This window comes from Lissotriton helveticus, chromosome 7 (genome assembly GCF_964261635.1).
Source record: "Lissotriton helveticus chromosome 7, aLisHel1.1, whole genome shotgun sequence".
Lineage (NCBI taxonomy): Eukaryota > Metazoa > Chordata > Amphibia > Caudata > Salamandridae > Lissotriton > Lissotriton helveticus.
Window position 1 is genome coordinate 689,896,780 of NC_136068.1, and position 24,520 is coordinate 689,921,299.

At 43.0% G+C, this 24,520-nt stretch overlaps 1 protein-coding gene across 1 annotated transcript; it reads left to right on the top strand.

Annotated features, from left to right (window-relative positions):
* Positions 1-5,212: 5,212 nt before the first annotated feature.
* RPL26L1 (ribosomal protein L26 like 1) lies at positions 5,213-23,225 on the top strand. The gene is made up of 4 exons (XM_078653012.1): positions 5,213-5,323; positions 7,035-7,207; positions 9,570-9,710; positions 23,054-23,225. The coding sequence occupies exons 2-4, from the start codon at positions 7,040-7,042 to the stop codon at positions 23,180-23,182; spliced, it is 438 nt and encodes a 145-aa protein (XP_078509138.1). The 5' UTR covers positions 5,213-5,323; positions 7,035-7,039; the 3' UTR covers positions 23,183-23,225.
* Positions 23,226-24,520: the final 1,295 nt, after the last annotated feature.

Consider the following 24,520-nt stretch of genomic DNA (forward strand, 5'->3'; position numbering starts at 1 on the left):
GCATCAAGTTATAACATTTAACGTGCCAGTTAGTTTGAAAAACGTAAAATATATAAAGAAAAGGTTATTTTAATAACGTCTAAAAAAAATTTTAATTTACGTGCAAGTCTTGATTCTGCATGGTAAGTAATAGCATTGGGGAGGGAGTGTTTAAATAAGTAGTCAGCTAAATAAAATATCAAAGAAACGAAAGTCATTAGTTTTAATGTTATTGTTGTGCATGACTAAAATAATTATATGTCAATTAAGTTATTGATGAAAAGTATATAGGTCTTGAGGGAATTTCTCTAGCATTTGAGGCTTTGCAGCAGTTCCAGTTGTTGGCACAGGATTTTGGGGTGCCGTTGGCACCGGAGAAGACGGAGGGGCCTAGTTGTTGCCTGACATTCCTTGGGATTGAGCTGGATTCGGTAGCTTGGCGGGCGCGTTTACCGGTACGGAAGGTGGCGGAGATGCAGGAAGCCTTGAGAGGTGCGCTCGAGGTTCCGAAGCTTGAGTTGAGGTCTGTGCAGCGTTTGTTGGGATTGTTGAACTTTGCTTGCAGAGTTGTGAGGGCTGGGAGGACGTTTTGTAGGCGGCTCGGCATGGCCATGTCGGGGGCGGCCCTCCCGCACCATAGGATCAGGGTCACGCTGGGGGTCCAGTCGCACTTGCGAGTGTGGCTGGTGTTCCTGGAAGACTTCAATGGTGTGTCCTTGGAGTTTGCGCGGGAAGACCTCGATAAAAAGGGAGGCATGGGACAACCTATGCGATGCATCAAAATCGAAGGACCCGGCTGCTTTTTGGAGGGTTATTAACACCCCCCTCCTATATGAACAAAAAGCACGCATGGAAATTGCCATCTCAGAAGATGAGTGGGTGGCCCATTTTTCCTCCCTTTATATGGCTGTGGAACTAACCTCGGAAGTAGGCCAGGAGATGGGGCTGCCAAATCTAGACACGTCTAGAACCCTGACTGTAACCCTTCCCGAAGTTATAGCAAGCTTAAAGGCGACCAAGGGAGGCAAAGCAGCGGGACCAGACGGTATACCAGCTGACCTCTATAAGGCTAACATCGAATTATGGGGGCCACTGTTAGTTCAGCTCTTTAATGCCGTCTTGGCAAACAGCCCAATACCCACCTGGTTTACATCAACAATAGTCCCAATATTTAAGAAAGGGGACAGGCTTAATTGTACATGCTATAGGCCAATCTCCCTATTGGACTCTTCTATAAAAATCTTGGGAAGAGTGATTTTAGCTAAACTACAAAGCTGGGCCAATGAAACTGGGGTGTTAAGTGACTTTCAATTTGGGTTCCAAAAGGGCCTAGGGACTATAGAGCAAGGCTTGAACCTTTTTACCTTGCAGCAGAAGTATATAAAGGTCAAAAAACAACGTCTATACCTCACATTTGTTGATTTATCATCAGCCTTTGACTGTGTGTCACACATTAAGTTATGGTCAATTATGGCTGACTTGGGAGTAGACAATGCCATTATATGTTTTCTGAGAGAGCTTTATTCTGGGGCCACTGCCAGTGTCAGATTTGGGAAAAATGGTGAGTGCAGTAGACAATTTGGGATTGGTCGGGGTGTGCGCCAAGGGTGCGTCTTAGCCCCCTTCCTATTTTTGTTGTACATAAATGGAATGGAAAAGCATCTCGTGCAGGAGGGCAGGGACATGCCTATGGTGAGAGGTAGGCCTGTCCCTGCACTGATGTACGCCGATGATGCTGTCCTAATGGCGCGAACCCCAATGGCTTTACAGAGTTTGGTTACAGCCTTTAACACCTTTATGCTTGATTTAGATTTGAGAATCAATTGTTCCAAAACTTTATCTATGTACTGCGGGTCCAGAACAAACAAGCATGTGAAGCAAATTGTTGTGAACTCCAATCCCTTAGAAAGGACCCCCACCTTCCCTTATCTAGGGATACTGTTTCATGAAAGCGGCTCATGGACAACAGCAATTCATGCCAGATCTCTGTTATTCTCTAAGACTATTATGGCCCTAAAATGTTTTATGAAGAAATTAGGTAAAAAACCCATAAAAGAGATTTTAACCGTTTATAATGCAACTTGTATATCTGTAGCCATCTACGGGGCAGGATTATGGGGTTATTCAAATATCACCCCAATTCAAACCCTGGAAAATAAGTTTTTATGTTACATATTGTCTGTACCCCAAAGTACTGCAACAATGATATGCCATGTTGAATTGGGAATATCTTATGTCACCGACATTATTAGAATTCAGCCAGTTCTTCTTTGGCATAGGGTCTGGACAAATGAAGAATGTGTGGTTAATCGTGCCATTTTTAAGGATATCATGGTATTGGACAATGTCAGGGATTACAAATGGATAGGCTATGTCAGAGACTTTCTTGAAAAAATAAATTGCCCCCAATACTTTGAGGATCCACAATCAATGGAATGTATATCTAGAAGCGATTTGAAATACTTGTGCATGACCTACCTCAAGGAAAAGAGAAATATAACGGAGGCAAGGAAAAAGACTGTCTCTGCCCACCAGGATATTATATGTGGAGAGAATTTGCAGCCATATCTTTCACTGTATATGTCTAATCATGAACGGTACCTTTTGACCCGATTTAGATTGAATATAGTTTTTAGGACATTATCATTCCCCGTGATGAATTGTTGGTTGAAGGACTTATGTTTCTGTCCATGCGATGATGTTTCCCAACAATCGGATATACATATTTTATTCTTTTGTAAATTTTATACCTTCCTTCGAAAGAAACTTATCATTCCTATTCTTAAAGATCTAAATGTTTACAGATGCCGCCTAGCGTTTACAGAGTGCCAGAAAATGGATACTGTTTTCATGGTTGCCTCTATTGCAGAATTTTTAAAATTGGCTTTTAAATGTCGTAAAGCAATGCAAATGGATTGATCTTTTTTATTGTGTATATGAATTTAATACTGTTGATATGGATTTAATTTTGTTGTTTTGCTTATCTTGTGATTTTAAAGGAAAAATACTTACTCGACCTTTTGTAAATTGCACCTTACATGCTACTTTTATGGTTATTTTCTCTTTTTAACCGAATAAAGTACTTTTGAATCTTGAATCTACTGAGGTGGTGTACTTAGCCCCTCCACAGCACCATTGCAACACTAGCATCACTGAGCTGTCTGGTGGGTGCATCAGTGGAGCTGTCTGGTGGGTGCATCGGTGGAGCTGTGTGGTGGGTGCATCGGTGGAGCTGGGTGGTGGGTGCATCGGTGGAGCTGGGTGGTGGGTGCATCTGTGGAGCTCTGTGGTGGGTGCATCGGTGGAGCTGTGTGGTGGGTGCATCGGTGGAGCTGTGTGGTGGGTGCCTCGGTGGAGCTGTGTGGTGGGTGCATCGGTGGAGCTGTGTGGTGGGTGCATCGGTGGAGCTTTATGGTGGGTGCCTCGGTGGAGCTGTGTGGTGGGTGCATAGGTGCAGCTGTGTGGTGGGTGCATCGGTGGAGCTGTATGGTGGGTGCCTCGGTGGAGCTGTGTGGTGGGTGCATCGGTGCAGCTGTGTGGTGGGTGCATCGGTGGAGCTGTATGGTGGGTGCCTCGGTGGAGCTGTGTGGTGGGTGCATCGGTGTCGGCATCAAGTTATAACATTTAACGTGCCAGTTAGTTTGAAAAACGTAAAATATATAAAGAAAAGGTTATTTTAATAACGTCTAAAAAAAATTTTAATTTACGTGCAAGTCTTGATTCTGCATGGTAAGTAATAGCATTGGGGAGGGAGTGTTTAAATAAGTAGTCAGCTAAATAAGAGAGAGTCTGTGTGTTTCGTCATATTGGATGGATGTAGCGTATAGTATTGTTGTGGGGGCTATAAGTTATCCTGTGGTGATGCAATGGATAGTGATGTGTGTGTTAAAGCAAAATTGGAGAATGGCTGCGAGCTTCATGTTGTCAGCGTGCACAAAGTAAACAGCCAATGAAAGGAGAGTCTGTGTGAGGGAGGGGGTTGGTATGAGCGAGAGGCGCACGCAGGGAGAGTCTGCTGGTCAGCTGAATGCAGCGTGCAGAAAGAGCCAATGGGAGAGAGGCTGCTAGAGAGAAGGGGGTGGGTGGCTGTGGGATGCATGATAGCGTGCTGGAGAGCAAGAGGGGGATGATCAGCGCGAGGCGCGCGAGTCAGCTGAAAAGAGCGTGCCCTAAGTGGAGAGCCAATGGCTGTGGAATGAGTGTGGTGGTTGTAGGATGCATGATGGCGTGATCAGTTCGAGGTGCGCGAGTCAGCTGAAAAGAACGTAGACTAAGTGGAGAGCCAATGGGAGAGAGGCTGTGAAGTGAAGAGCCAATGGGAAAGAGGCTGTGGCCTGAGTGTGGTGGCTGTGGGATGCGTGATTGTGACGTGAAGAGCCAATGGGAGAAGGGCTGTGGATTGAGTGTGGTGGCTTTGGGATGCGTGATAGCGTGCTGGAGAGCAAGGGGGTGTGATCCGCTTGAGGCGCGAGATAGAGAGGGAGAGGGTGGGAGGACTTAAAGTGACGAGTCAATGAAAGAACGTTAAAAAAATGCACGGGGGTGTGATCAAAGTGAAGCGCGAGCTGGACAGGGAGAGGGTGGGAGGACTTAAAGTGACGAGCCAATGAAACACCTTAAAAAAAAAGCATTGGGCGAGAATGCGCGTACTTGTGTTCACGTGCACTGCATCAAATCGCCAGTTTGGTTAAACTCTAGATAAGCTCCTATATCTCTCGCCAGCTCGAATGCGCAAGCGCCACGGCAGGCGAGACCTAAAACAGAACTGGAAGTCCTGCATGGACTTCGGAAACTTGGCAGCTATAATAATATTCATTAAATAGACCTAATTCCCCTTAGCGCTTATTGCCTGTGCTTTCTGTGTTGGTAAGCGCTATCAATGGTATCATTCTGTCCTCATTTCTTCGTGCAAAATTGCTGTCATAGTTCCAGAATTGGGAAATCTCTCGAATTTTGGTTTTCGAAATCTGGTCACCCCACCTAAGTGGAACGCTCATAATTATACTTCACCGGCAAATATTATTATTATTTACATGGAAATAACATCTATAGTACCTAAGACGAAAAGGTACAACGTGAATTTCAATTTTCTAATAACTGGTATTTGTTTTATTCCTTCGTCTCCTACACGTTTGGGCTCACGTTGCAGTCAAATTGCAATTATGCTCCATTCCAAAATGGCCGTCCTATTGGCGTGCCCTACCTGTCTTTTATGCAGTCTAGCGGTTGGTCACTCAAGTCTCTCTTGTCAACTCCTCTCTCGCGCGATTAAGGGTGGGAATTTACAGAAACGGAAGTGATGCATGCTCCCTTTTCCGGCGGCCATTGTCGGTTGTGCAGCTGGGTAAGATGTGGCGGAGGAATAGAAACGTTCACAATCGGATGCCATCCTCACCCGTAGCCCTGCATGGGAGCCGTGGAATATGGGGAACGGATGAAAGGGTTTTGCCCCAGTTTGTGGGAGTCATAGTAGGGACCAGTGACTAAAAAGATTCAGCTATTCCCTTCCGGAATTGTAACCGGCTTGCTGTGAACTTCTGATTGTGTTGTGCAATGCCATTAAATGCTAAGGGAACCCTCGTCAACGGCGCTTTCCAGTATAATTTGCCATTCTCATAAACGTCTCCGGATTTTTAAAGAGTGTAGTATTTATACGACAGTTTAACACCTTTGAACACATTCTCTCAACTTGATCGCTTGGCGTTTGAAGTAACGCGCCCTTCCTTGATCGTTTATTTTATCACACGTTGTGTTGAAATTTGACACCGCTTTGAATCTTATATTCTGTTAATTGAAGTGTTTTTTAGAAGGTGCAAGGGGTAATGCATCTTGTCATCCGGACTTGACCCTCTGAGCCAACTTTTTCTCATGCGTGTGGTACACGTGTTCTAAAAATGTTTTTGTTTTCTAACTCGACTGTATATGTAAACCTTTTTACCATATCCCCGGAGCTTCTGGATAGTGTATTCTAACGTGCACGTTTTCCAGAAATAACCGAACTCCATAATGTTGTTTACTGATCTCTTAATTTGAGACTTAACATTTTCACCTACTATTACCTATACCCCCGTGGTGTCTGGGTTTTACTTTGACATTCCCAGAAACATCTTGATTTCTGAAGACCTTTTCCTAGCCCCAACCTTCGTGTATTGGGTAGGTACCTGTTCTACATAAGGTGGGTATTGTTTATACGAACGCTGCTACCTGATCCTTTTCGCTTCCTTTCCTATTAACTTGCTGCAGTGGTGGATGTGTCACCTTTGGTGCGTGTAAATGCTATTGGTGTTTTGAAGCAGCCCTTTTCGTCTTCGTTGGGGGAAGTAGTGGTAAAGACTTGGACCTTATAAGCTTTGGTATTGACAGTTTGAATGCGGTTCTTTTGCTTTAACAACAATTATGGCCTGCATTCGCCACTGGGTTACTAAACTGCATATTTTTCTGGAGTTTTCTATGGTAACCATTTTTTGGGGGCTGTGATCCTAATGTCTTTAAAAGTAACGGTTTGCTTCCTAGTTTGAGTTCTAGTTTCTGTCGATCTTTTATTTCTTTGCACCACCAATGAGCTTTTTTAGCGCCACGGTTTGCAAGGATTAGTGGAATCTCTAAGAACAATCAACGATTTAGCGAGATAGCATTTCAAGACTTTGCAATATTCTGCCCTCCCACCAGTTAGAACACCGGTTACCTGATTACATTTAGTAAATACCTTTTTGAAATCTGTCAAATGTGAACGACGACTTAAACCAGTCCGTTAGATATTTTGTTAGACTTGATTGAAAAATGTGGTTTGTCCTTTCAGCACATTTTTGCCAAATGTTTTGTACCATTATTTTTACGGTGTGAGCCACGATTTCAAACAAATTTTAAATGTATTTGAGCCAAACTTGCTTGCTGAAAGTTAATATAGTGCATGAATCACTGGAACCTGTCTGGGTTAATTTAGTTTTCATTTATGGCTGGATTTGGATTGTCGGACAGTTTTTTTTTTTTTTTTTTTTTGTTTTTTTTTTTTTTGTTAGTAAGTTAACATTTTGCATTCTTATCGTTTTATGCAGCCATCATGAAGTTCAGTCCCTTTGTAACCTCTGACCGCAGCAAGAACCGCAAGAGACACTTCAATGCGCCTTCCCATGTGCGCAGGAAGATTATGTCCTCTCCTCTGTCCAAGGAGTTGAGGCAAAAGTACAATGTCCGTTCCATGCCAATCCGCAAGGATGATGAGGTCCAGGTGGGTACAATACATTGGTCTATATGCCATTGGGCAAGCAGTGGTTAAATGGAATCACGAAGCATGTCCGTGTTTTATTTTGTCAGAATGTAAGTCTTGGGTATGTTAAGTCTCCATTGTTAGTGATTTGCCACTGCTATCCTGATTTGGCCTGATTTTCACCACTCCCAGGGGTAGCTATCCAAGCGAATTTTAAATGGGCGCTCGGTTGTATCAATCATTCATTTTCCACGTTTCTGTGAATTGCATGCCCTGTATAATTTAGTGGTCATCTGTATTGTTTCCATCATGTTTATTGAAAAAATAATCATGATAAATTTGGTTTTGATCACCAACCATAGTGCCTCAGATTCTAATGTTATTTAGAGGTGCAGTAAATGTCTGTCATTTGTGCTGACTGAACTCTAATCTTGGGTTCCAAAGTAGTGTGCTACTTACCACGGAGTGCTTCAGTGCTTGCAAGACATAGTACGAGCTATATAAATACAATGTACTGTTAAAACCAAATGGCTTGACCAAATTATTGCACTTAACTTTACCGTAACTTTTAAGGAAGACATTGGCGTGTTGAGCGTGCATTACATGGCGTATGACTTCTCAGTGTGGTTACGTGCTTTGAAAATACATGTTTGTCTAATGGGCTAAACAATGCTGTGGTAACAAGTATTAGGGTACCTGACAATCCTAGAATGTTAGGATGGAAACATTTATCATTTGTAATAAAAGCATCAACAAGGTGTTTTAAAAGGGGCGAAAAACTTAAATTCTCTGAAATTGTTAGACATGCATTCTGATGTTTTGCAGTGGGAACATCAACTTTTGCTTTATTTGCACTTGTTTTTACACATGCTAATTAAAACATAGTATCTTGAACACTTCTGCATAACAGCATGCATGCTTACTCCTATCCTCTGTTGGGTATAGAAGAGTGCTCCCTATTGATGAAGGGACTCAAGTTGGCCAGCATTTCTGAAGGCAGCTGTTCAGACTAAACAACTGCTGAGCTGCCATGATTACCTAGTATTTTATCTGTCTGCATTGGCACTTGTCTGTTAGATTCTGCCTCTGAGAGAGTCTCAGTGTATCCAATAATTTCTCCTTTATTTCTGTTACACATGTACACTTTTTCTATTAGAAAATTCAACAGACACAATCTCTGGGAAAGTTAAACTCCATACTGAAATATGCACCAGACAGATTTCAAGAGTACTGTGAAGTTTGATATATAATCACATCTATGTGTATGAGTGGTTAGACCTGTTAATACATATAAAGTATGTGTGATAAAACAAAGTTGATAGGGCGCAGTGGTAAAGTGTTTTGGGCAGCCTGTCGTGTTATCAACATAAACAACAACTCTCCTTAATCACTCTGGCATTAGGGACTCCCACCATTAAATACTTGCCACTTGAAATGGCAAAAATAGCAAATTAACCTGATGTATTTAAAAAACAGCATTTTTTTTGTTCACGTTTTGTTGCAAGATTAATATATGTAAATATTTATCTGCAGATGTTTTGTTTAAAAGAATCTAATAGTTGTAACCTCGGTTATGGTTGGCACAAATGTTTTAAGATTGTGTTGCTAGATAAGCTATACCGCAGTCTTAAAGCTCCTCATTAGTCCTGAAAGCTAATTAAATTGTGGTAGATCATTTTGCTGGCCTGCTGATCATGTTTGCATTACTATGGGGTGTTTTACAAAGCATGACCTTTGTCTTTACTAATTTGATCAATTTCCCAAGGTTAGCTAGTTCGATGATGGAAACATTGTGTTTGTAGTTTATCACTCTGAAGTTATTAGTGGTGATTGCAGTCGTCCCTTAATATTCACAAGCCATTCTAGTGTGATTAGGGAATTCTTGTCAGGGAAGAATATTGAACCCTCTGCATTGGGGCGATTTCAGCTATTGTGGTTGCTATACTCATAAACAGATGTAACATTCCTGTTAAAAAGTAAATGTTAAGGTCATGATAGCGGAAAGGGTGGTGTTCGGCAGCAGGGGTTGCCCTAAAAAATGGAAGAAAATTTGGGTGGCGTGGAATACTTGGAGGTAATATCTGTGAACCGCCATCGGATCATGAGGATACTAGTTCAGATTCGCAATAGGCCCACGGACACAAGACTAGCTGTGAAAAGTCTGCTCTCAGCTGTTGGAAAAATGTATACTTGTGACTGTATAATAACTGAAAATGTTTCTGATAGGAGGATACTGTGCATAATTTCATGTATATGTTCAAAATGGTTACACTGTACTAACCAAGAAAAACGAATACAAATATTTCACACACAAAAGGAAATGTTAAAGGGCATTTTATATAAAATTACGACTTCAAAATGCCTTCACTTTTTTACCTTTCAGGTCGTACGGGGACACTACAAAGGTCAGCAGATTGGCAAAGTAGTTCAAGTTTACAGAAAAAAGTATGTAATCTACATTGAGCGTGTACAGCGTGAAAAGGCCAATGGAACAACTGTCCATGTTGGAATTCACCCTAGCAAGGTATAAATGCATTCTTCCTTTTGATCTTTAAATTAAAAAAAATGTGCTTGAAGAACTGATTTTGAAAAATTGTTCAGTTGAATTGACCTCATATCGATTTTTGACCCTCTGTATTAAGTATATTCAGTCCGTGTATCGTTCTACCACAGTTAGTTTCCCCCTCTTATCCATTTACTAATCTATTTCGGTCCATGTGTGCTAAGTTCCTTCGGATGTCTTGGGTGCATCTTTGTGTACTCTGGCAATACAGTATGTACTTTTAGACATTCAGGTTTTATATAGGTAGTTCTAGGTTTATGTAAAGACTTGTGTAGGTTATACTAGGATTTTTATCATTCATATTTTAGGCTTAGATTTGACTCCTAATTACTGTATCATAAAGGTCCATTTGTGCCCTTTTGCTAGACCCAATTCTGATAGGAGTATCCTAAACCGAACAAACCTGAACATTTTTGCTAGATAATAGCATGCAACTGACACCGTATGATACTGATTTCACAATCTACTGGCCAGCAAAAAATATTGGTTTGAAGCAAAAGTTATGACCTGACAACGGTTTGAACTTTTCATTACCATTTGAAATAGATTGTTGCATTCCTCCGGTCACATTTATAGTTGTAGTTAAAGTAATGACACTTGTTTTTTAAGGAATTTGATGATGCTCCAATCGATGCTGGGTTTTTTGTGGTTTTTTTTCTGGTAGAAGAACACATTATGCAACATGGTTGACTAACTCGTGTACCAAGGAAAAGCACATTATACACACTTGATTCTGTGGTGTTATACATCTCTTTTGCCTAATTAATGCCCATTTATACATGCATTAAGCGTTCAGATCGCGTATAAAATAAGTAGGCTGTTTAGAGACCTATAAATCTTACCAAATCTTACTCCTATCAAAATTATTTTACCTCTAACAGTTGATCGTGCAGTAAAATGCAGAAATACCTACACCCCAGAGTAGTTTTAAAGAATGTACTAATGTTGCACATGTTCAAAAAGGTTACATATATGCTTTGCCATCTAGACCTTTCTACGTAACTCCACAAAGTGGCGAAAAATCTGAGCTAGGGTGTTTACAATATATTCCCACTTTAAGTGGAGTAATTTTTGAAGTTTTCTTTCGGTGTATTGTGTGAACATCATCATTAATACCGTTTCGTATAAGAAAGACCTAGATCTTCATGTTGGGTGGTTTTTAGCCAGCTCATACTATTTGGCAGTATCCGGTGGGGATAATTTGAGCATTTTAAAAGAAATTGCAGCAATAATGAATATTGCAACATGGCTGTTAAGGATATGACATTTGGATTTGTTACATTGGTTTGTATAACACACTAATCACGCGGGAGGATAGTTAAAATCCTATTTAAGTATGTTTGTCCTATTGTAGGGCAGTAATTTGAGTTCACAGGAAAACAAATTGGCAGATTTGTATTGTGGTGATTGGCTGTAAACAAAATTCAATCTTAAAATTTTCACAACCACACCTAATCTGAGATAAAATAGCCTAGCGCTATTTGAACGCATTTGTCATAAGAATTCCTGGTTAGACATTAATCGACTACAAAATGACATCAATTAAAATTCAGGACTAACAAAGCGCCTCAATCCTATTAGGGTTTGGAAATATCTGGCAACTATTTTGTTTCGTGCATACCCATTCTAGATATAATCAAATTTGTTAGCTTGCTTAGTCATATTACCTATGCAAAGGAAAGGTAATCGTGAACTACAACAGTCATAGGAGGGTGGTGGGGTTTAATATAACCTGGCCTACATTGCGCACACAATTGGATTGAACATTGGTGTAGATTTGCATCTATTTATGCTAACTTTAGATCCTGCACACCCTTTTCCTTCTCGTAATGTATTATTTTGTGATACTGTCTAGTTATTTTTTGGGTGAAATATGAATTCTAGTAAGTATTTTGAATTTGTGTATACATTTGAGTCTAGAACTGTTAAGTTTTAACATTGAGGTGAACATATTAGATGTTTAGAACATCCTTTGAATTGTGGTATTTGTGTACTTCAGAAGTTAATATGAAATAGTTGACATGATTTCACTTTTAAATTTATCAAGCACCTTTGAACGGTTCAGGTAGTTTTACAGTGGTGAAAAATGCTTGCCTTTTGTAATGTAACAAAAGATGGTGGTTAATTTCAGTTGTGAGTACCTTAGATCAGTTCTTAATTATCTGGGTGTACATTTCTGGAATAGATGTTAAACCATTGAATCCTAAAGATGCATATAGATTCGGATGAAATGAGAGGTTCTCTCTATGTCCACTGGGCTTAAACATTTTGCTGAATAAAATATTTTACTTACCATCACCACATTTTGAACTTGTTTTGGCTGTAATGGGAAGGAGAGGCTTTCCTGCAAAATATATTTTCAGCTTGGCTGTTGGTCAGCAGAATTTTAAATGTGGCACATGTACACTCTTGATGAAAATGGTGTGCCTTGCATGCTGATATCCCAGTTTGTTTCAAAACACAACTTTCAGTTTTAAAAATGCAAATCTCTGGAGGAGCATCTTTCCATGAAGTGCCACACAACAGTATTATGCATTAAATATTTGATTGTGCCTCAAAAACCAGCCATTTTAACCCCTTGGCTGCGGCGGTAATTCCGCCGCAGCGCTAGGGGGAAGGGGGCTCGGCGGCTTCGCCATGCTCGTGACGGAACCACTCAGTCACGAGCCTCGGGCGCGCTGTGCTTGTGGCGGAGTGGTTCCGTCACGGCCCCGCCCGCTCAATAGAACGCTCAGCGCAGGCGCAAAATCGCAGGCGTGGCGGCGGGGCTGTGACGGAACCACTCCGTCATTAGCACAGCCCGGGCTGGTGAAGGAGTGGTTCCGTCACCAGCACCCAAAGGGTTAAATGCAGGACAGCAGATGCTCTAGGTTCTTACCTTTTTGTTATGTCAACAGCTTCAGTGAAATGAACCTGAATTTGTGATTAGTGAGGCGTTTGTGCGACAAATCCTTTTTTACTCTGTTTTGATTACATTTTGTTGCATTTATATAAAGTGTTTGTTTCCTTTTGACAGATAAATGTGGAAAACGTGGACTTAACCATCTGAACTAAATTTGTTACTTTAAAATGTTTCTAGTTTTCACAAGAATCTATTATACAGTTGTAGTCCATTTTTTGAAGTTTGAGCGTAACATCTGCTTTACATAATTCTTAAATTATGATGCTGGCAGTGATGGTGTGAGCTACAGCAAAGCAATGTTTATGCAGAAAAAGCTGTCCATTTGCTCCAGTTATGACAGTACTGCACCAGCTGAATTTTCACTTAGCAGTTTTCAACTAAGCTGACTCCTATGTAGCATTGTCCAATAACTTAACAATTACTCTTTATTTTCCCCACTATGATATGTAGTGTTTCCAGATTTGGTTTTTGTTATTTAAGCAGGTAATTTGCAAGTGGTTTGTGGTCTGTTATCTATTTTTATCTGAAAGTGCAAAATATTGGACTATCCCAGGATATTGCACCGAAGTGGTTGTGTTCTAGATGCTAATATGTTTTTTTTACCTTGGTCTGTTGGTTTGCTACCACTTAGAACCTGAAGCATTGTCGAATCATTGTCCGTTTTAAAATAGGAAGGGTATAATGCAGGTTTGGTGGTACAGTGAGTCCAGGGTTGTGGAATTTAATAAAATATCTACTTGTCCATGGGGCAGGCTGCTTCATAAATCTACGTGTTCTGTAACAAGAGCCACTTGTCCCTTTGGTGCCATGTAGTTCGGCGACAAGTTATGGCTGCAATCTTATTATATAAGAGCTCTAGTTAGCCTCTCTGATTACGCCAGGGCTCATACCATAGTAGTGTTTGAATACACTCCATCCCCTTATGTGGCCACATTTCCGCAGATCTACATACTGGGGCTAAAGGTAGTTGTAAGCAATAGTTCCAGGGTAAGAATGCCCGTTCGAGTCTGTGCAAACCTATTAACTTGCATGTTTTAAGGGTTTTCAACAACTTTTCTCTAATCATTTCCCATACTGAGAAATTGGCTCCTGACAATGGCAGATGTAAACCTTCTTCCAGATTTGAAAAAAAAAACTGGTTGGAGGGAAAGTGAGCTTGCAAACGCTCAGATGTTTACATGAGCAAATCTACTCCTGCATATTTGTTCATGCGTTTATTGAGTTTCTGTCTCTCATGCGGCCAGCTTGCTTCACTGTGAGTGGAAGCAGCTATTTGTTTGGTGGAAGAGCACAAACAGTTGAGTGGTAGAGCTTTTTTTCATTCATTTTTAGAGAGCTAAAGGTGTTTATACCATAATTGTAGTGTGAGTGGATAAATGTTTTGAGGGATGGATCAGATAAGTATTGAAGAGTATGGATGTGATAGTTCTGTGCTGAACAGTGATGATTGAAAAGCTGGGAGGATAATTATACGGCTGGTTAAGATTGATATACGTTTTTCCACTGATTCTGTTCAGTCCTGTGGAAAGTGCAAGAAGATCAAACACAGGAGATACTAATTTCCCCAGATTAAGCAGAGGAGCGCTTGTACAATGATCTGTTGTCACACTGTATTTAGCCGCCCAGTTCTTCTCTTAATGGACCTGTTCTCGCAGAAGAATATTTAAGTCCTTCATACTAATACTTCAGATACAATCTGCACACTTGGCATGTGAACAGTGTCAGCTAGACTCTTTCTTCCAATCAGAAGTTCAAGATGACAACTTGGCTGTTGGGATATCACCAGGAAATCAACTTATGCAGGTTGTTTCAGTGGTGAAAGTTGGAAGTTATGAATCCGTTTAAGTCTAATTTATAGCGCTCCATTTTAACCAGTATTGCTTGACCAGCAATCTCTCCCCGACCAGCCTTCTCTCTGCTATTCTCCACTAATGACACGTTTTATTAAAGGTTAATTAATCTTTTCCCTCGCTCTGTTTGTTATTCCTCCTGGGATTAGAATGTTATATTCGCATTTCTAATGACATCCCATTAGACCCTAGGCACATTTGAATAGTTCAGATTCCTCTAAAGACTCCTTTCTTGGTGATGCAGACTTGAATCTAAAGGCTCCTTAAACTTCATACACTTTTAGTTCAACCACCATGTACGGTATTCTACCAAGCGAAATTGGTCCCTTTGCCTTTTTAGGTCTCGCCTGTCGATGCGCATCGAGCAAGCGAGACTATAGGGGCTCATCCAGACTTTATCTAACTTGCAAGGAATCGTGGCGATTCCTTGCAGTGCCCGTGACTTTTAAGCTCAATGCGCATGTGCATTGAGCTTAAAAGCGCGTGCACAGCCGCCCGCATTCCTCCGACACCTTTGAAGTGAAGCTTAGCTTCACTTCAAAGGCCCGGCTTCTTCACACCCACATGCCGCTCTGCCCCGCTCCGCCCCCTCCCCTGAGTCATCCTGCCTGCCCCTTCCCGCCTTGTCGCATTTCTCCTCCCCCCTCTCTTCCCTCCGTCTTGTTGTTGTTCTGTTGCATCTATCGTGGTCTTTTTTTTGTTGCGACTCGACGTGCCCCGCTCCCTTGCTCACCCGCCCCCCCCCCTCCGCCACGCCGAGAGCTTGTTTATCTTCCGTCTTCTCATTCCCTCCCACCCTCCCTCCATGTCTCTCGCATTTTCTCTCTCGCCAATGCTTGTTTCCGTAAACCTTCCAGTGTGCGAGTCATGGCTGAAGACCTACTCACTCTTTCCGTAGCTCAAGGCTCCTTTACTACTGTTGCTGCGCAAAACCGGACGTTTTAGCGTTATCATTTTTAAGATTTACAGGCTATTCACGCTATCCACGCCAGAGAACTTCTGCAATTCAGTAAGGAGAGCGTGCTGGTGGCGGCTTAATGGTGTCAGCCCTGTCTCCAGTTCATTTCGCAGCTGCTGACTTTTTTTTTGTTGCGACTCGACGTGCCCCGCTCCCCTGCCCCCCCCCACCACGCAATGCCGAGAGCTTGTTGCTCTTCCGTCTTCTCTTTCCCTCCCACTCTCCCTCCATGTCTCTCGCATTTTCTCTTTCTTGCCAATGCTTGTTTCTGCCTTCTGCACGGGAATCCCCTGAGCCACACCTAGGTTAGATAATACTCCCTTCACTTGAAAGAGACTACACAGAGGTAAAAGTGGAAAGCATTCCTTGTCTGCACAAACAGTTTTTGATTCCTCCGTCTTGTTTATTGTACCCGCTCCGCCCCCTCCCCTTCCCGCCGTGTCGCATTTCTCCTCCCCCCTCCCCTCTCTTCCCTCCGTCTTGTTTCCTTTCTTGTTTTATTTCAGCACGGCGTCACTTTTAAAGCTGCGCGGCGCCAATGCTTGTTTTGTATATGGAAATCTTGTGCCTCTACAGGTAGGTCACCGTTTTTTATGCCGCTGTGTTCAGGGTAAATATCTAACACACATATACAGACTCCCTCTCGTCTTGTGCTTTGAGTGCGTTGGTGAATACTCCTCCTCAAGTGTGCAGTGCAGGAGCAGCTGCCACCCCTCCTCCGCAGCCCTTCTGTTCTGCACGCTTTTCTTTCCTTCAGATTTAGCGAACTTTCACTGCTTTCTGCTTCCCGACACCTTCCCTTACCAGCTCTTTACATTGCTGTGAAGTTTGCGCTCGGTCAACTTTTGCCCAGGTCTCATGCACCAAAGAGCAGGGAGAGTTTCACAGAGTGCCAGTCTGCACTGTCACTCTCTGTACGGGCTAGTGATCTTGCTGAAGGAGAGATGGGGGTCACAAAAGCAATGACCGTGTGTTGGCTCCTGAGAGAGCCTTCATTCATTGCAGACGCTTGGCTTGTCCTCGATCTGCCTTCTGCACGGGAATCCCCTGAGCCACACCTAGGTTAGATAATACTCCCTTCACTTGAAAGAGACTACACAGAGGTAAAAGTGGAAAGCATTCCTTGTCTGCACAAACAGTTTTTGATTAAATGCGGCCAATTATCGTAGTTACAGTGGAATTCTAAACCTCTTCACTGCGGAGAATATGGGGGTAAAACTGGAGACCATACTAAAAACTTTGTGTAGTCCACTTTTATATGTGAGGCTCTTCGGTGCAATTTTTTCATTTAAATTTGCAGCAGAAAGCCTGTGGCTATGACAAGCAAGATAAAAGCACAATCTCATTGGTGAGTTCTAGTAGCTGCACACTGAACTGATGCATTTCAAATATGCAGCCAGTTCCGAAATTCTCTGTGCCTGCCTTGCAAGATGTGTCCCTCTTGCACACAAAAGATAGTTGTGTTGAAAGCTCTGGTTTTGTGAGCAGACACACCCACCCTCTCACCCACCCTCACCCACCCTCACCCACCCTCACACCCCTTCACTCACCCTCACACACCCACTCACCCTCACACACCCACTCACCCTCACCCTCACACCCCCTCACCCTCTCACCAATACCCCCTCACCCTCACACACCCTCACTCACCCTCAACCCATCACCCTCACTCACCCTCACTCACCCTCAACCCCTCACCCTCACCCTCACTCACCCTCAACCCCTCACCCTCACTCACCCTCAACCCCTCACCCTCACTCACCCTCAACCCCTCACCCTCACTCACCCTCAACCCCTCACCCTCACTCACCCTCAACCCCTCACTCACCCTCAACCCCTCACTCACCCTCAACCCCTCACTCACCCTCAACCCCTCACCCTCACTCACCCTCACCCTCACTCACCCTCAACCCCTCACTCACCCTCACTCACCCTCAACCCCTCACCCTCAACATCAACCCCTCACCCTCACTCACCCTCACTCACCCTCACTCACCCTCACCCTTACTCACCCTCACTCACCCAAACCCTCACTCACCCTCACTCACCCTCACTCACCCTCACTCACCCTCACTCACCCTCACTCACCCTCACTCACCCTCACTCACCCTCACTCACCCTTACTCACCCTTACTCACCCTTACTCACCCTTACTCACCCTTACTCACCCTTACTCACCCTTACTCACCCTTACTCACCCTTACTCACCCTTACTCACCCTTACTCACCCTTACTCACCCTCACTCTCACTCAACCCCTCACCCTTACCCACCCTCACTCACCCTCAACCCCTCACCCTCACACAGTGGAATAGGTCTCGGAGCATTTGAGTTAGAGCTTTTAGAAATGTTTATGGTTTTTTTTTTTTTTATTCTTTAGCATTGGCTACAGGAAACAAAAATGCTAAAGATTTACAAAAAAACCCATAAACAATTCTAAAAGCACTAACTCTAATGCTGCGAGACCTATTGCATTTCCAATGCTTGTTTAAACTTATTTGCAACTGCCTGTTTAGTACCAAAAGTGCCATCTCCTTCATTCCATCCTTCACTCCTCATCCCATCAAAGCAGAGTGGCGACTGTGTAGAACCCAGGTGTGCAGTGTCATTTTACCTCATCCACAGTTGACTGGATATAGTGAGTGATCACATCTTTGTGCGCTTCGCCGGGGCCAAGAAAATCTGGTCCATGACGAAACACATTTCTTGTTCTCATTCTCTGTATCAAGATTTTCTATGCTTTGGGTAATAAAAGCCTTTAGGGGGATGGGGGCTGTAATTGTTCCCACTCCGCTAGGGTCATTGCTGCTACCAGGTCTCTAACCAGAGGAGCCCCATGTTTGGCCTCTCCAGATGGCCATGTGGTCTTCCCTAGATGCTTTAATTAAACATTACTGCCTCGCAGCCTAAGTTCGCAGTGACTGATACTTTGCCTGGCCTGTGCTGCACGATTTCCTTTGTTAAACCAGCTCTACTTTGTTCCACCTGGTAGTTATTTCTTTGTGAATCATTCATAAATACATCTTCGGCAGATCACCTAATCAGAAGAAAATGCTACTCCCTATCAGGGACTATATTTCTGGTGGTGAAATGAACCTGCAGATTCTGAACTGCCCTCCATCCCCTGAGGAGTTAGTGCTTTGATTTATTCGATATTATGCAAACCTATTGTGCTTAATTCGCCACTGTTATTTTGGGAGATGATGGAATTCACACAAGGAAGGAGCCCAGTTACCAAATCAGCTTTTATGAAGCTTTAAGGTAGAAGCAGTTTAGTTGTAGCCTTTTCTACATGTGAATTAGTCAGTCCCTGACTTGGCGATGATCAGGTGGTTCATCTGACATTCTTGTGTGTCTGGGTATTGCCTACAAAGTGTAAGGCTGTCCAGGCATTGGCGGTCTTAGAACTGGTGTCCTGAAGACCATCAGAAGCAGAGCTGGACTTGTGGCATCTTGAAGGAGATTTTCATGATGACCTATCTGTCTGTGTACTCTGTCAGGTATGGACATTGACTGCTGGTTTGAGGTGGGCAGTTTTGTTTTGGGTTCCTGTGGATGCAGTTCTCCTGCTGCATCCTATTGTTCTCCACTACATTCTTTAAGAAAATCAACCTGGTTTTGCTTAGATTAGTTGCTAATACCTTGCCAGATTTGACAATCTGAAGTAATTCAAGGTGAACAGACTGCTAGGTTTGACTAAAATGAGCTGCTTGGTTGATTGTGGGTTTCAACATCTTTTTATTTTTTATTGGCATTTGTAAGGCGTGCTCTTGTGGTACTCTTGGCTACATGGAGCAATTACAGTCAAGCCTGTACATTTGGGTTGAGAGCAGTGTAGTTGTAACTTAACCAGTTGGAGTAGTTGAGTTGAAGGTATGAGGTCCCAACACGTTCTGTTGTGCTACAAGTAATTTGAGGTTGCTAGTATTCCCTCTGCTGTTTCAAGAGTGAATGGTGCATGCTATGTTTCATTAAGCTTTTTTTTGTACTTAACCGAAGAGCAGTAGAATGGTGGTTATTAGGTCTCACCTACGCAGCGTGCAGGCGCTGCATAGGAGGACCTTTAGCCATCGCTCTGTTCATTTTCAAGCACATACTCGTGCTTGTGGCGGCATCCACCTTGCGGGAGCGAGCAGGGGTGCACCGCAAGCACAGTGCTTGAAAATGAGCAGACCACGCACCCCTGGTTGCGCGCGCTTTCTCTCCCTCTCCTTGCTTTCTCTCGCTTTCTCTCCCTCTCCTCACTTTCTCTCCCTCTCCTCACTTTCTCTCCCTCTCCTCGCTTTCTCTCCCTCTCCTCGCTTTCTCTCCCTCTCCTCGCTTTCTCTCCCTCCCCTCGCTTTCTCTCCCTCCCCTCGCTTTCTCTCCCTCCCCTCGCTTTCTCTCCCTCCCCTCGCTTTCTCTCCCTCCCCTCGCTTTCTCTCCCTCCCCTCGCTTTCTCTCCCTCCCCTCGCTTTCTCTCCCTCCCCTCTCTTTCTCTCCCCCCCCCCTCTCTTTCTCTCTATCTGTATCTCTATACGCACTGCCAGTGCGATGCCCCCGCAGTATTGTGCGAAGCAGGCAGGCGCAACCGACTGGTCGCATTTACACATGGGAGGAAGCAGTGCATTCGTGAGATTACGTATGTGCATTTTAAGATTATTTTTATTTTGGTCTGAATTATGTGCACCTCGCTCTGTTTAGCTGTATGACATCACATTCAACCCTGCCATAAGTCAAATACTACCAAGCAGAAATGGAGTAAGGCGCAACAGGTAACCACTAACAGAGTGCTTTTTGCGGCTGTAGAGCGGTCACTACTCCATGCCGTGAATTTAACAGTTTATTTTCAGTTTACTCAGTTAAAAACACGCATCTCCATCATTACAGGCTCTTGGTAGCAGCAGGGAATGATTGTGCTTTTTATTATAACAAATGTTTTCCTGTACTCACCCGAGGGGTTGAATGAAGCCTTGCTGTCCAAAATCAACACTGCCAAATCAAGGATGCCACCAGAAGGGGGACGCGGTTGGGAGTAGAGGTGGCAGTGAAAGATGGAAAATCACTGTTTTCCCTGTCCACACAGGGCTGTTGCACTTAGTGTGTGTGACAAACTGAATGGGCAGGTCGGTGCCCATGGCTTCCTAGGCGCATCACTGCAACACACACTGCTGTATGTCTCCTTCCAGGCCATCGCTCAAGTGTCCCTGATTTCGAGGGAAAGTGTGCGATGGGTGATTAAAAGATATAAAGGGTCTCTGTTTCCCTTTTGATTTTGAGCATGACTTCTTCCCGCAGGCAGACCAATCAGATGGGCAGCCTGTCTCCCCCAATGAGTGAGGATTGCAGCTGACTCAGCGTGCCCCCGATCCCCATTGCATATCTGGATGCAATGACAGAAATAACATACAAGTCCGTTGCACACTATGCCAAGCACACGTGTTTCGTTTGTGTTTTTAAACCACGCCCTTAATTACATAGGCCACGCTTCTTTCAGGCATAAACAAAAGGAATCCTACTAGCAGGAAAGTGTTGCCCAACCAGGTATGGGAGCACTTGGTGTTTTGTAAAATACCCCTCACACACCAAAAGGCCCCTTGGTGTCATGCTTCATCATTGGGGTCTTCGCACCCCTCTAACGGGATGCGGCGTGCTGCGACTACGCGGGAGCACTGATAACGATGACTGTGTGGTGCAAGTGATAGGGATATTAATGTGAGTGGTGGGTTTTAGTGAAGAGTTAAAAAGTACCTGGCTCGTGGGTGTCTTGGAATTTTTTTTATTCACAACCCCGAGCTGGCACTACTAAAAGTGAAGTGCGAGGTAGAATCTGTCGTGATTCTGGACAGTACCTCATGTGTGCGTCGACATGTTTCAGAGCATGTGCTCCTTCAGGACGGGAGCACAACTTCCCCACAAGACATACAACATAGAGAACACGCATGATTGTCTTAAAAATGCGTGTTCTCTATGTTGTATGTCTTGTGAGTTTTTTCTTTTACAGGGCCAACTGTGCTAATGGTTCGTTCCAGGTGACTGCACCTGTCTGAACTACCTATAACGAGGGTGACCATTTCTTTTTCATGTTTTTCTTTTTTTTCAGGTCATGCGAATGCATGTATCCTGAGCCAAAATCCGCTGTAGGCACATTATAGCCTTTTTAAACACTTAACATTTTTTTTCACTTTTGTTAACCATCACAAAACTTTTGAGTTACAAACTAGTGAAACGTGAGTAAGGTGGTGAAGTTGTGCTCCCGTCCTGAAGGAGCACATGCTCCGAAACATGTTGACGCACACATGAGGTACTGTCCATAATCACGACAGATTCTACCTCGCACTTCACTTCTTTTAGTAGTACCAGCTCGGGGTTGTGAATAAAAAAATTCCAAGACACCCACGAGCCAGGTACTTTTTAACTCTTCACTAAAACCCACCACTCACATTAATATCCCTATCACTTGCACCACACATAGTCATCGTTATCAGTGCTCCCGCGTAGTCGCAGGTGGCAGCACGCCGCATCCCGTTAGAGGGGTGCGAAGACCCCAATGATGAAGCATGACACCAAGGGGCCTTTTGGTGTGTGAGGGGTATTTTACAAAACACTAAGTGCTCCCATACCTGGTTGGGCAACACTTTCCTGCTAGTAGGATTCCTTTTGTTTATGCGTATAAGTCTGTGGAGTAAGAATTCTACTTCAGTTGCTCTACCTCCCTCCTTTGTAATTTTGCACGCCCCTTTCAGACCACCGCCCCCCAGTTTTTTCATCCCAACGTAATAGATCTCGCTTTTGGGACCTTATTAGTATTAAGTTATGCAGCACAATATCCCAACATCGACTGCTGCATGGCTAAACACTTCTAAGTTCCCAAAGGCGAGACCTATTGGCTATGCCAATGCTTGCTTTTTTTTTTTTGGTTGGGTGGTTGTGGGGCCTCATTTGACAAAATTGAGATCATTAATCACATTAATTGTTCCAGACCCCTTACAGATTTTCTGTTTTGCATGACTATGTGGAACATGGCGCAACTAACGTCATTGCATTGAAAATGTAGGAACTTTGCTGCCTGTTCTCTGGTAGTTGAAACTGTTCTAACCATTTTACCCTTTTTTATGAATATTGTGATATTTCATTTCCACTAGGCACAGTGAGGCTTTATTCCATGTATGAGACTTTATGCTCAGAAGGAAAGTTGTGGCATTTACACAGGCTCACATAGATCTTTTAATTTGAGTAGACAGGTGAATGGTTAGACTTTCTCACTGTCAATGTCCTGTTTAGTACTTTAGAAATGCAGTGCTTCAAGTTGATCATTTGGTCTGCATACATGAATTAATTGTGTGAATTTCCTAGTTTATTTATGAACCAAGTTATCAATTGTGATAATGTTAAAGAACATATTGTTAGTCTAACTTGTATTGCTTGTATAGACAAATTCAACAGTACAGGATTTTCTCAAAGTAGCCGTTTATAGTTTTAAGATTGAAAGGTTCACTGATTTATCTATGGTTTTTGGTATAACCTCAAATTCCAGCTTACCCCAACCTTTTTAAGTCTAACTGTCCTGGATAGAAATAATTGTGTATTGATATGTTTACTCTCTTCCCTTATAGGTGGTGATCACCAGACTCAAGTTGGACAAGGATCGCAAAAAGATCTTGGAGCGCAAATCCAAATCTCGCCAAGTTGGCAAGGAGAAGGGCAAATATAAGGAGGAAACCATTGAAAAAATGCAAGAGTAAAATAGTCTGCTGTAAAGAATCAATAAAAAAACTTTGTCAAATATCTGCAGTGATGTTCTTCATAGTCCTGGGTGTTTAGTGAGCAAAAGCCAGGGGCTGTCCAATAAATACACCATGACCACTGGTGTGCAGAGGTACAGCAAAAAAAGCAGTTGCTCGTGCCAGCAGACAGTACAAAAACAGTTCTCAAATCTCAGCAAGTTTTCTTTCAGTAATAATCTTTTGGATCCATTGATATTCCGGGATGTTTCTGGTGGTAGAATTGGTCTTGAAGTACGGTTTGTAAAGAGGCTTTCACTTTCCTGAGGCTTTCTGGTGCCATTAATTTTTGTCTCCATAAGGGTCCATCTAGTCAGTCATTATCTTCGGAGTCTAGCCTATGCAATTCCTCTAGTATTTTTTTGACTGTGCCTTCAGGCCATGTGGCTGGTTCCCACTGTTGCACTGGACCCAACTGAGTTTAAAAAGGTTGTTCATTTTACTGGTAAGTAAATGTGTAAAGTTGCTCACTCCCTGTAGGTGATTTCCAATTACATTTCTACTGTTTCCCTCTGTTGTAGTCTTAATTTTCCCGACCTTTATTTCTAAACGTGATCCTTGTTGTTTTGTCAGCTAATTAAATGCCTTTCCCACAAGTAAATAACAATAGCATTTTCAAAGTATTATAAATGTTCAAACTATGACTAGCTGTTGCTACTTCATAATTTGCTGTTCATTCTGAGCTCTGCAAACTGTTACTTAAATAGGTTCCAAGCTCCAAATCATGAGTTGATGTTTGAAGTTTCTCACCTACGAATCACTTGTCTGTTCGAGGGTATGTTTTCTATGTACTGTTTGGTAGAAAACACTGTGATCCATTTCCTCCGAATGCAAGCCAGTCCACTCGTCCAAGTTGGCCAGTTGCCATCCAAGTTTTTCTGAAGACATCCTGCCTTTCTAATACTCTTTCTTAGAACACCCTCCATAGCACTACTGAACTATTGAGCCAACCAATTTCTACATGCACACCTCTCGCCAGTATTTTCTGCAATTCTAATACCAGAATAGTTTTGTGCTCTATGTTGGGGTTATAGAGCAAAAAACTATTTCAACACCACTAGACCACTCGCCCAACTTTAGAAACTTTGATTTAGAAACCGTGCATTTTTCTTTATCCTGAAACATGAACATGCTAACAGATGCCCATTAATTTGTTCCAATATAATCATGAAACTGTTGTGACCCATGTATGCTACTCAGGCAGGTTGATCCACCCTCTTGTGTATCTCGTGTAGACCAACTGTAAAATGATGCATCGCCTATATTGTTTGAAGGGAGTAGTTTTTAGTAATTATGCTT